Source organism: Mya arenaria, chromosome 9, assembly GCF_026914265.1.
Source record: "Mya arenaria isolate MELC-2E11 chromosome 9, ASM2691426v1".
NCBI classification, from domain to species: domain Eukaryota; kingdom Metazoa; phylum Mollusca; class Bivalvia; order Myida; family Myidae; genus Mya; species Mya arenaria.
The window spans coordinates 31702297-31715229 of NC_069130.1; the positions used below are offsets into that span (position 1 = coordinate 31702297).

General features: G+C 35.7%; 1 protein-coding gene across 4 annotated transcripts in view; it reads left to right on the top strand.

Annotated features, from left to right (window-relative positions):
• The window catches only part of LOC128246817 (pleckstrin homology domain-containing family M member 2-like), a 64780-nt gene that overhangs the window by 39962 nt on the left and 11885 nt on the right, over positions 1-12933 (top strand). For all 4 annotated transcript variants that reach the window (XR_008263368.1, XR_008263369.1, XM_052965278.1 and 1 more), the window contains 6 exons: positions 1096-1184; positions 4068-4200; positions 8492-8658; positions 8839-9070; positions 10258-10431; positions 10830-10949. Coding sequence is in view for 2 of the 4 variants with exons in the window: in XM_052965278.1 (XP_052821238.1) it covers positions 1096-1184; positions 4068-4200; positions 8492-8658; positions 8839-9070; positions 10258-10431; positions 10830-10949 (915 nt within the window). In the remaining 2 variants the exon portion in view is untranslated. The remainder of the gene's footprint in view (positions 1-1095; positions 1185-4067; positions 4201-8491; positions 8659-8838; positions 9071-10257; positions 10432-10829; positions 10950-12933) is intronic.

The following is a 12933-nucleotide window of genomic DNA, read 5'->3' on the forward strand; positions in this document are numbered from 1 at the left end:
TAAAAAAGATAAATGCAATTGCCATTGTTAATCCGCGAAAGCATTAAAACTCCGAATTAATTAACCTAGTCATATACGATATCAACAGCGACACGCTTAATAAACTACAGAGTCTGCGAGCTGAGTGCGCCGCTTACGTCATTTTAATTCGCAGTAATGAAAAAATTGTCATCGAAATCAAACTTGTAGCTTGAAGCTCCAATTATAAATCTAGATATATATTATTATTCAAGATAATCAGTTGAATATTGACCCAAGGTAGAAGCATTAAGCAAATTCATCGTAATACTGTTTCACTTTTTGTTGTCTGACCGCTTCCCGCCGGCTGTAGTAAATTACGATCGCAGTCGTTCTTGTTATAAACGCCACAGAACTCGATGAGAATCTAATTGAATTAAGCTTGTATCAATGACTATCTAAATCGCCTATGATGACTCTAGAGCCCTCTTACAAATTGCCACATCACGAAAAACTATTGACAGATTACACGTCGCGAAAATGTGTGACATTTCTTTAAAAATCGGCCTTTTGAACAGGTTTATCTTCTTTTTTTTTGGGGGGGGGGGGGGGTTGTCGCCGGATCCGGACCAATTGAGGTTCCAAACTATTAGAAGCCCTGGTGACTATAATGTTGTTTAAATATAGTGACTGTACCTATTTTTTAATATAGTGACCGTACCATTGTTTTAATATAGTGACTGTTCCATTGTTTTATAGATAGTGACTGTACCATTGTTTAAATATAGTGACTGTACTATTGTTTTGATATAGCGATTGTTCCATTGTTTTCATATAGTGACTGTAACTTGGTTTGAATATAGTGACTGTACCATTGTTGAAATATAGTGACTGTACCATTGTTTTAATATAGTGACTGCAACATTTTTGTTATATGGGACACTATAGTGGACATCTGTGGCATTTATTTCTCAACTCAATGGGATAAAAATAACCATTAAAAAGTGAAAACATAATTTTTTGGAAAAAAGTAGTAGATTCTTGACCTTAAAATACTTGAGATAAGTTGACTTCAAAGTGTTTCATGAAAGATATAAGTTTTTAAGGTATATGAAGTAAATTTTTCATTGTTGGTAGATTGGAAGTAGCAGCCAGGTCCTGTTCATAGCATGTAAGAACAAACGACAACAGTACCGACTCACACCCGGGGATGAGAGAATCACTATGTATGTATAATCAATGCAATTTTATGTGAACTTTTGCTTGAGGATGATATATTAGCTGTATATTTGAAAGATTATCCTTTTCATAGTTGCTCAGTTTGAAAATCATCTTACTCCCTGCAGGTTTTAAGCTAACCTGAGCATGAAGAGCTCAAGGTGAGGTATTGATTGGTTTATGTCTAGTGCTTGGCGACCATTTGCCATGGCAACCAAAAGGAAAATCTTCAAAAATCTTTTTGACAAAAACAATGAGACCTAGAGCTTCTATATTTGGTGTGTTACATTGTCTACCAAGTTTGTTCAAATTATGCCCCTTCGGTCAAAACTGGCCCAGCCCTGGGGATCACAAGTCTCTTACATACTTCTATAGGAAAATATGAGTATGTTTAAAGGGATAAGTGGATGCAACTTACTTATTTGGAAAAAACAACAACATGTATGTTGATCATCCCTTTTTGCTTAATCTTCTTACATTGTAAATAGTTTAGTTAGTGTATAAAGAATGTTTATTATAATGTTATCAATTAGGTGATTTCATATTGGCCCAGTTATTTGTTTGAGTTTAGCTGTATTCGGGCTCAGGCCAATACTTCTGACTGAGGGCAAATTACTTGGCCAATATGAAAACACCTAATTATTAAGTATTTTATTAATAAACTATTAGGTATGCTACAACATTTTGGTTAAAACCATTCTAAGTCCTTAATTAATATTACTGAAGCTTATTATGCCCCCAAAGGTGGGCATATTAAAATCGCACCGTCCGTCCTTCCGTCCGTCCGTGTGTCCGGCTCAATAACTCGTGTCCGGGCTGAAACTTTCCCTTGTATGGACAGATTTTAAAATAACTTGCCACATGTGTTCCACATACCAAGATGACGTGTCGCGTGCAAGACCCGTGCCCCTACCTCAAAGGTCAAGGTCACACTTAGTCTTTATTCACAATGGAGTGCTGCATATAAGGACATAGAGTATAAGTTGTCGTGTCCGGGCTGTAACTTTCCCTTGTATGGACAGATTTTAAAATAACTTGCCACATGTGTTCCACATATGAAGACGACGTGTCGCATGACAGACCCGTGTCCCTATCTCAAAGGTCAAGGTCACACTTGGGTGTTTATTCACAATGGAGTGCTGCATATATAAGGACATAACAGTGTCGGTTGTCAACTATGGGTGGTATTTTTTTATGTTTAGAGGCAATTTAAAATAACTTGCCATATGTATTTGACATGTAAAGGCAAGATCAACTTTTCATGTACTGACCTTGTTCATAGGTCAATGTCACAATCGGGGGCATTCGTCACATAATGTGACAGCTCTTGTCATGAATTCTGTTTTTCTAGACTGGACTTTGATGATTTTGACAAGCATCCTTTATAGTGACATTGCACAGACTTATGATTAAAACCGATTGAACTGTACAGTCTAAGGAAGCATTTCTTTTCATAATTATTTCGTTAATCGTTTCCCAAAAATTGTTTTCGCTATGATTTTCACCTTGGCATCCATTTTGTCTTTTTCCAAATAGAATAATTGTTTTAAAATCTACCTACATGTTAAATACAACTGTGTTATATTGTACTTTTGTAAGAGTGAAGTATTTTATAGGCTAGTAATTCTAGATATGTTTAAAACAAGTCACACAATTTTCAAAACAGTCCATAAAACAGAAAACAAAATGGCTGGCTATTAAAATAAATTACAGCATTCTTATATTAGGGTGAGTTTCCAATGAAAATGGTCCGTTTCTCGATTCCTGTATTTGGCAAGTTAAGTAGCCAATCAAAATGGCAGAATCTCACATTGGCCAACTTTTGTTGATATTGGGCGAGTTTTGGCATATACAGTTAAACTGTGATTGCTCGAGGACGCCAGGGTCCGAGCTAGAACCTCGAAGGAACGGATGTTTCGAATGACCCAAGTTTCAGCTCCCAATCTGTTATGAATGATCTTTCAGTGTATTTTATGTTTGAATTTGTCAAACCGAATGTTTACTTTGACGATTATGTATTGCCTTGTGGAAATCACTCATTTGTTCAAAGGCTGGCGTATACTCAATGCAAAAGAAAAACAACAACAAATGAGTAAATAGTAAAGTTTATTTTTACAAAAAACACATTTTCTAAACTAGCAACATTGAAATATGACAGATATTATGATCATAATTATCTTCTCAAATGCCCTTCTCAACTAATAGCGGTCATGCGTAAACAGTGATAAACATTTTTTAACACCGTATCAAATTTCCTTTCAACTGTCATTGCAATTCTTACAACTTGCGAAAACACCTAGCAATTGTTTGTTTATTTTGGAACATGCGTTCAGGAAAAAGTGTGAAATTATGACCTTGAGGTAGTCATCAGGTTTTGTGCATGATTTGTTTATTTGGGACCGGCTACTGTGCACAACTCCTCAACTTATGTTTCGATGCAGTGTCGGTATATTTTATATGGAAATTGAAGGGAAAATGTTTGGGAAAAAAAAATCATTTTCTCAGAATAGCTCATACTTCCATAGTAAAACCACTTCACTTTTAACATGCCAACAAACTACTTCCCCATTCAAATATGCTATTATTTTGAGCCCTTGTCACATCCTATGATATCTCTAGGTTTGTTTTACTGACAATGCAACAGTAACGTGTGTCTGGCTTGGTAGACTAGAGGTTGACCCCAGTAAGAGTACAGAGGTATAGTGGGCTTCCTGTCAGACAGCATGGAAAAGTGTGATTTCCAGTCTGGTAGATTGGAGGTTGACCCCAGTAAAAGTTCTCTTATATTACAGAGGTATAGTGGGCTTCCTGGCAGACAGCATGGAAAAGTGTGATTTCCAACCTGGTAGATTGGAGGTTGACCCCAGTAAAAGTTATTTCTTGTATTACAGTGGCATAGTGGACTGCCTGGCAGACAGCATGGAAAAGTGTGATTTCCGGCCTGGTAGATTGGAGGTTGACCCCAGTAACACCATACAGAAGGTCTCACTACAGAAGTATATCACAGCAGAGTGCAAGTGTGAGGTGAGCTTATCTTCATTTTTAGCTTGACTATTCGAAGAATAGGTGGGCTATACTACTCGCCCCAGCGTCGGCGTCCGGTTAAAGTTTTAGGGCAAGTTGGGATATTCACTTATAAGTCCAATACCTTTCATTCATTTAAGTTAATACTTCACACAGTTGTTCAGGGCCATCACATGATGAGGTTACATAACTCCATATTATTCTTTACACAGATTATGGCCCCTGATTGACTATGAAACTTAGGTTAAAGTTTTAGGGCAGGTTGGGATATTTATAAATGACTTCTATACCCTTTGTTCAATTGACTTAATACTTCACACAGTTGTTCAGGACCATCACACAATGAGGTTACATAACTCCATATTATCCTTAATACAAGTTATGGCCCCTGATTGACTTAGGTTAAAGTTTTAGGGCAAGTTGGGATTTTCACTTAAAACTCCAATACCATTCATTCAATTGACTTAATACTTCACACAGTTGTTCAGAGCCATCACATAATGAGGTTAGATAACTCCATATTATCTTTTATACAAATTATGGCCCCTGATTGACTATGAAACTTAGGTTAAAGTTTTAGGGCAGGTTGGGATATTTATTAATAACTTCTATACCCTTCATTCAATTGACTTAATACTTCACACAATTGTTCAGAACCATCACCCAATGAGGTTACATAACTCCATATCCTTAATACAAGTTATGGCCCCTGATTGACTTAGGTTAAAGTTTAAGGCAAGTAAAAGTTAAGGGCAAGTTGGGATTTTAATAAAAAAAACTTCTATACCTTTCATTCAATGCACTTAATAAAATTCAAAATTATTAACAACCATCTTACAACAAAAAACATAACTTCATTTTAACCCTAAATACAAATTATCTCCCTTGGATTTTTTTTTTTTAATTTCTTTTTACAGGCACATTTTTACATTGAATCTTAAGCAGTTTTTTTCCAAGGGAAAACAAGTAGGGCTTTACTATATGGCCCTTGAATTTTTTTTTATTATATATATTTTTTTAAATTTTATTTTAATTTCCTTTTTGTATATATTTGTATATTCTTTACCACATTTTCATAATGGGAAATCAAATTATTTGAATGACTTGCAACATTTTCTGGGTGGTGGAAGGGTAGCATCAAAGTCACCTTATGTATTGAATAATTTTAGTTAGGTTTGATATAAACAGACCAAACTTGGTAATATTACATTGTTATTGTATAATAGTATTCACTTCTAAGTCAACGCGGCGAAGTCGTATGGTAGCATATATGTGCAGTTTGTTACATTTGGTCCCCAACTAAAATGAGCCATGGTGCATGATAAGCTTAAATGTCATTGATGTCCAAAGTTTTCGAAATTTAGGATTAATTTCAAAGATGGAGGAGTAATAGTAGCTTTTCCATATAGACTGATCAATTAGTGAAAGGTTTTTATACTCACTAGGTGCATGTAGCAAGTAGTGATCATGAGAGAATAATTATAAGCTCTGCTTTTAATTTGTTTCAATCTGTTTCAATATATCATGGATATAATTCTATGACATACAATGCTGCTATGTTATTATAATGGCGAACGTCGTTGTTCAGGCGGGCGGGCGGCGTCAAACTCACCTATGAAACTGAATAACTTTAGTAAGGGTTGACATATCTTGACCAAACTTGGTCTTTAGAAAGAGTTTATGGGTACCTTTCATGGGATTGCATTTGGGGTCCCTAGGGTCAAGGTCAAGGTCACTGTTACTAAAAATAGAAAAACGGTTGAAACTGAATAACTTTAGTTAGGGATGACATATCTTGACTAAACTTGGTGTACAGGAAGAGTTTATGGAGACCTTTCATGGGATTGCGTTTGGGGTCCCTAGGGTCAAGGTCACTGTTACTAAAAATAGAAAAACAGTTGAAACTGAATAACTTTAGTAAGGGTAGACATATCTTGTCTATAGGAAGAGTTTATGGAGACCTTTCATGGGATTGCGTTTGGGGTCCCTAGGTTCAAGGTCAAGGTGACTGTTACTAAAAATAGAAAAAAAGTTGAAACTGAATAACTTGAGTAAGGGTTGACATATCTTGACCAAACTTGGACTATAGAAAGAGTTTATAGATACCTTTCATGGGATTGCGTTTGGGGTCCCTAGATTCAAGGTCAAGGTCACTGCTACTAAAAATAGAAAAATGGTTGAAACTGAATAACTTAAGTTAGGGTTGACATATTCTGACACAACTTGGTATAAAGGAAGAGTTTATGGATACCTTTCAATGGATTGCATTTGGGGTCCCTAGGGTCAAGGTCACTGTTACTAAAATTAGAAAAACAAGACACAGGCTGAAGTTCTTCTGTCAATCATTAAAAACCTGGTTTTGTCACATTGCGGCGTTTCTTGTTTGATATATGTTGAACAGAATATGTTAAAACTAAGTAGAACTATGTTCAAAGGAATATAACTATATACTATAATTATTTTACTTACTGATAAATTTGTTTAATCTCATTATGTCTCCCCCATTCATTCTTCGTTTCCGCTCAATAACTATAGAATGCTTAGACCCAGGAACTTCATATTTGGTATGCTAGTTGGTTATGACTAGTAGATGACCCCTATTAATTTTGGGGTCACTATGTCAAAGGTCAAGGTCACGGTGACCTTGAGGTGAAGACATGGTTTCTGTTCAATAACTTAAGATCCTTAAGGTCCAGGAACTTCATACTTGGTATGCTAGTTGTTCATGACTATTAGATGACCCCTATTGATTTTGAGATCAAAAGGTCGAAGGTCAAGGTTACCTTCAGGTAAAAAACGATATGTTGGCAGTGACCTTTAGCTTAAAATTGGTTTCTGCTCAATAACTAAAGAACGCTTGTACCCAGGAACTTCATACTTGGTATGCTAGTTGGTCATGACTAGTAGATGATTCCTATTGATTTTAAGATCAGTAGGTCAAAGGTCAAGGTCACTTTGACCTTGAGGTGAAGAAACCGTTTCCGCTCATTAACTAAAGAACCCAGAAACTTCATACTTTGTATGCTAGTTGGTTATGACTAGTAGATGACCCCTATTGATTTATAGATCAGTAGGTCAAAGGTCAAGGTCGCCATGACCTTGAGGTGAAGAAACGGTTTCGGCTCAATAACTAAAGATCCTTTGGGTCCAGGAACTTCATACTTGGTATGCTAGTTGTTCATGACTAGAAGATGACCCCTATTGATTTTGAGATCAAAAGGTCAAAGGTCAAGGTTACCTTCAGGTAAAAAAAACATGTTGGCGGTGACTTTAAACTTAAAAATGGTTTCTGGTCAATAACTAAAGAACGCTTGTACCCAGGCACCTAATACTTGGTATGCTAGTTGGTCATGACTAGAAGACGACTCCTTTTGATTGTGAGATCAGAAGGTCGAAGGTCAAGGTCACCATGACCTTGAGGTGAGGAAACGGTTTCCGCTCAGTAACTAAACAACACTAGCACCCAGGAACTTCATACTTGGTTTGCAAATTGTTCATGACTAGTAGATGACCCCTATTGATTTTGTGATCAGTCCGTTAGTCAGTCAGTCAGTCTGTTCGTCACACTTTGTTTCCGCTCAATAAATAAAGAATGCTTGCACCCAAGAACTTCATACTTGGTATGCTAGTCGGTCATTACTAGAACATGACCCCTAGTGATTTTGAGATCAGTATGTCAAAGGTCAAGGTTGCCGTGACCATCAGGTGAAGAACAGTTACCGCTCAGTAACTAAAGAACACTTGCAACAAGCGCTTTTTCAAAAAAGCAATCTCTAGTTTATTACAAAAAAATATCTTCACTCTTGTGACCACATACCACAGTGACTTGTGGAGTTTTAGTAAAAGCTAAACTTTTCAAATTCCTTTAAGGATAGATATGAGCTGTCATTTAATGAAAAATGTGCGGCAGGTTTCCTTTTTTTTTTTAAGATAAAATAAAGATAAAATATGACACAGTATAACAGAACTATTTTCTGTGTACTGATAAAATTGCATTGGTATGATGAGATTAAATAAGGGGTGGTACTTTGCTGTTCAGTTCATTCCTATAGTGACAAGTTGATTCCTTGGTATGTAAACATTAAGCCTTTTTTTGAGACAAACTAGTTTACTGGAGTGTGCATTAAAATGTAAATATAAGGTTGGAGGCACTTCACTGAAATTGCCATTTTGATCAGGGCAATTTCAAAGTTTCATGAAACGCACTAAAATGAAGATCAATCCTTAATTAAAAGGTATTCTTATTTGGAATAAGCATTATAAATAAATATATTGAATATTTCATTTTAAGGCATCAGAGGCGGAGGTTGTGTGTTATTCGCTGGTGCACTGGGAGGACCCGCGATCTCATGTGGCTTCGTGTGAGTGGGACAGGGATGGCATGGTTTTTTACAAGTCAAACGAGACTCTCAACATGTTCAAACAACCAACATGGAAGCACGGATATGCTGTCCTCAAGTAAGGGTGTGAACATTTAGAGGTTATGGTTGATTTGTTTAGTTCAAAAGAGGTTAATGTTCAATGTTTATGTTGTTCTTTTTTTACAATTTGTATTTAAGCTTTTTTGCAAGATAAGAGAATGAAGGAATACAAAAGTAATGTTTACGAGTACAAGTATCCTGATCTCTCCCCCGCTAGGGATGGTATGCTGTGCCTGTACCACAGTCGGGAGGACAACAAACCAGCCCACTTTCTAAGTCTGAGCGAGGGCCAGTGTGTTGGGTGTAAGAGGGACTTCAACAATGACCGTAACAACGTAGTGAAGATTATCCTACAGGACGGCACTCACTGGAGCTTGGCACTGGAGACGGAGCCTGAGGCCAACAACTGGCTCCAGTGTCTCTGTCAGGCTGTGTCTGAGGGACTGAAGGTATGACCTGTTGGGTTTCACTCCAATAAATATCAGATTAATCAATACATTTCCATACATTTATAGACTTGTCCCTAGGAGAAAAATTATAACTACTTGAACCAAAAGTACTTTTCTTGATCAATTGGGCTCATTTCATAAAAATGAAATATGATATTCATATATATGTGTAGTCTATATTTTAAAGGGCTGCACTCCGTATGATGAAATAGCAAAAAAAAAGAAGAAAATTTTCAAAAACTGACATAAACTTGGTATCAATGTGTACAATGCATTGAAACTTACTAACTGAAGTACCATTTAGTTTACAATTAATTTATTTTTCGCAGTTTTTTCGTATTTTTCCATTAAAAAAGATTACTAGGTATGTCTACCTAGTAGAATTCATTCCTTATGCATGATTGGCTAGTCGCGTGATATTACCAAGTTAGCTATTTAGCTTAAATATTCCAACCGTTTAGGGTAAGCCTTTGTAGCACAGTGGATACAACACTGGACTGCAATTTTGGCGACACCGTTTGAACCCGGTCTCCGATTTTTTTTTACCTTTTTTTACAATAATGATATCATAGAATAAAACACTTTATTAAATTATTGTCCTGAGATTCGTTACAGAAAAAAAACTTTTTTGGGTGCCAATCTGGTGTATAGTCCTTTCATAGTTCTTAATTTACCATAAAATTTGAGTTATGATTAATATCCAATTATAGGGATGTCATTTGATCTTAAGTTAGAATAATGAAGTATTTATTATCAGAGAATTATGTAAGATGTTAGTCCCTTGCTAAAAGGTACTTGGCAAAAGAAAATCTCACAAATACCGATTAAGAGAGGTTTTTTTGTAAAATAATTTAGAAAACAATATATCCAAAAGTGTCGACTTCTTTAGTATTCTTATGCAAAATCTTGCCATACAGAATTTAACTAGCTCTGTCCATTTAAGGTTTGATCCATGATGTAGCATTGCCATTGTCTTTTGTACAATTGTATGTTAATTTGAAAGTGTGCAAAGAATACACAGTTAGGTGTCACATTGAAAACAATACTGATATTGTTGATTTCTTTTAAATGCTTTGTTTGTCAGATGTCAAGTTTGAAATTTTTATTTTGTACAATCAGGCATGAGTCCAATGATTGTCAACTTTTAAAAAACAGTTAAAAAGGATATATATTCTTATCCCTGTCAGATGAAGTGCAGTAGAGCATCATGCATACCATGCTGTATGGTTGTGTCCAAGTTCAAACTTCTAGTGTGTCACGAGGATCTGGAGACAAACTTTATGCGCACCCTTGGGTCTGCTAACCTGCATGATGTATCTGCGCTTCTCACTGATGAGTTCAACAAGAGCTACATAGTACTGGTCAGTACTTATATAGTCCAGTGGTGGAGAAAGTTGTGCACTTATTTACTATATTTCATTGTCAACTGTACATCTTTATTTCACTAATTGTTGATTTAGACAATTGAAATGTAATGAGTTGAAAAACGTCACATTTCTTAGTTCAAGAATATATATTACCAACCTTTAAACCATAAAAAAATAGCATTAGGGAGGGATGGCATGGCAAACTTATAGAAACTTATATTTGCTATTGTCCCTTCCATGAAAATCTGTTCTAAATAGGAAGAAAATGACATATAATGTTGGTGGCATGGTACCTGCTGAGTTGTAACTCAAAGTAAAGACGGTTGCCCTGAAGAAAGTGATTTAGCTGATATTTGCCTTTCCGTGTGTTACATAGGTAATGTGTTTTGCAGGTGTTCCAGTCGGACGAGGGTAAGATGGACAATGACAAGTGGGTCGTTTACTTCAACTGTGAACATGAGTGTGAACGCTTTACAAAAGCCCTCTCAGACTGCTGGTACACACACTACCAGGTATGACACTGTTAGGAGGGGAAATATATTTGGGTTCCTGAAAATGCTATTTCCCTTGTATGTTGCAGTGAAGTAGCATCTAATAAAGGTTGTTACTTTTTATAATTTAGGGATCATGCATTATTCTAAGGACCTTTATAATATTGATCTAAATACATTTGCTCTTGAAGTCTGTAGGAATAACATTTGCAGTTTGGTCTGTGAAATCTGAATTGAAAGGATAAACTCACCCCAAATTGATAAAAAAATATTTTTTTACCAAATTCAATCAAATTTGACACGGAAGCTCTGATCTTCAAAATCGTATCGCATTTATCTGGTAAAATAAAAAATGACTTAGTTACCGGTATGGTGGAAACAAGATGTTCCTCCAGATTATTATAAAGTGAATTTGAGGTACTGATTTAAAGTCTATTGCAAGTACATCTGTTCTGTGAAATTTGGATCTAATCCATTGAAAGAAAAAGGCTTATTGCAGTTTGTACATTACAATTGATATCTTTCATATGATATACCGTATTATATCATGTATAGGACGCTAGCATAGATAGGACGCAGGCAAAAAAATCGTTGAGAAAACGGGTAAAACCCCTTAATATATAAGATAGGACGCAGCGGAAAAATGTCAAAATCGGAGCCGAAAAATTGAGGTTGGTAAAGTATTTATAACATATATTGAAGTAAAAAAACAAACAAAAATTGTATAAAAGGCATATTTCGGTAAGTGTCTTGTGTATTTCGATAATTATCGTCGTATTTCGGTAATTAAACGTACACAACAATGATATATGTCTGGACATTTTGAGAACATTCACGCATAATATAAGACTTATACAAATGCTGTAATAGACTAGTTCTGACTGACAGTCAACTGTTGCAACCGTTTTATCTCCCGACATGCCCTCTGAATGACAGTCAACCGTTGCAACCGTTGCAAAACTGTGTATTGTCAAAACTAATGATTGTTTTGATAAGGCTTGTCGCTGCGCGGATTAAAGCATGTCGGCATAATTATTGCGTGTCGGTAATTAGCCTTGCCAGCAGAAGGCATCTCGGGTAAAGTGCGAACAAACAACAATACGGTATTACCATCGCAATAGTTTGTTCTATTGATGTTTTTCTAATGACAGACAGCGGGTGTTTTTCACACCTTCGCACATTTGAAAAGATTTGATAGTGACAATAATGCTACTTTGCGTTATGCACATTCCTTTATTATTTTTTTAAAACAGTAACGTACAACAAAATGTTTTGTAAAATATCGAAACATTAAAATCATGAACAACGATTAATTGATAAATACCTCCTTTCCTGATTTTCCGTTGCCGTTATAACTCAATCCAGTTAAAGTGCTGACTCACATCGAGTTTTTGTGAGTAGCGTCCCTTTTGTAAAAAAGTAAACACTCATGTTTGTTTTCAATTTATTTTTCAATAAATCATTTTAAAGTAAACTTTCAATATATTTCTGCGTGTGTTAACTTGCATGATTTTACCTATGTCAGTTGTTCACTTCGGTGACGCAGTACAGATACTTACTATTACCGCGTTCTTCCCCGGCCCGATATTTTCGACCTGAAATGGACTTGGAAAAAAACAGATGAAATTCTAATAGCATAGAAAGGACGCAGGCAATTTTTAAGACGATAATTGGGGGTAAAAAAGTGCGTCCTATGCATGATATAATACGGAACTACTTAAACATTAGTAATGAGATACAAAAGAAAATTTCATTCCCTTTAATATGATACCAGACTTTAATATGAATTGTCTTTAGAAATAGGTATTATGACCTTTCAAAGCAGGTAACCCTACACAGTGGGGGTTTATGCTTAAGTATAATATTTAATAGGAGAAATTTATCAGTATTAAGTAACAAAATAAGATATGGTTTGTAAAATAAAAATCACTATGCACACAAAGCATAATATCGAAAGTATCATTAATGGTCAATATTATATTTTGTCCAATGAGAAGGCAGTGTT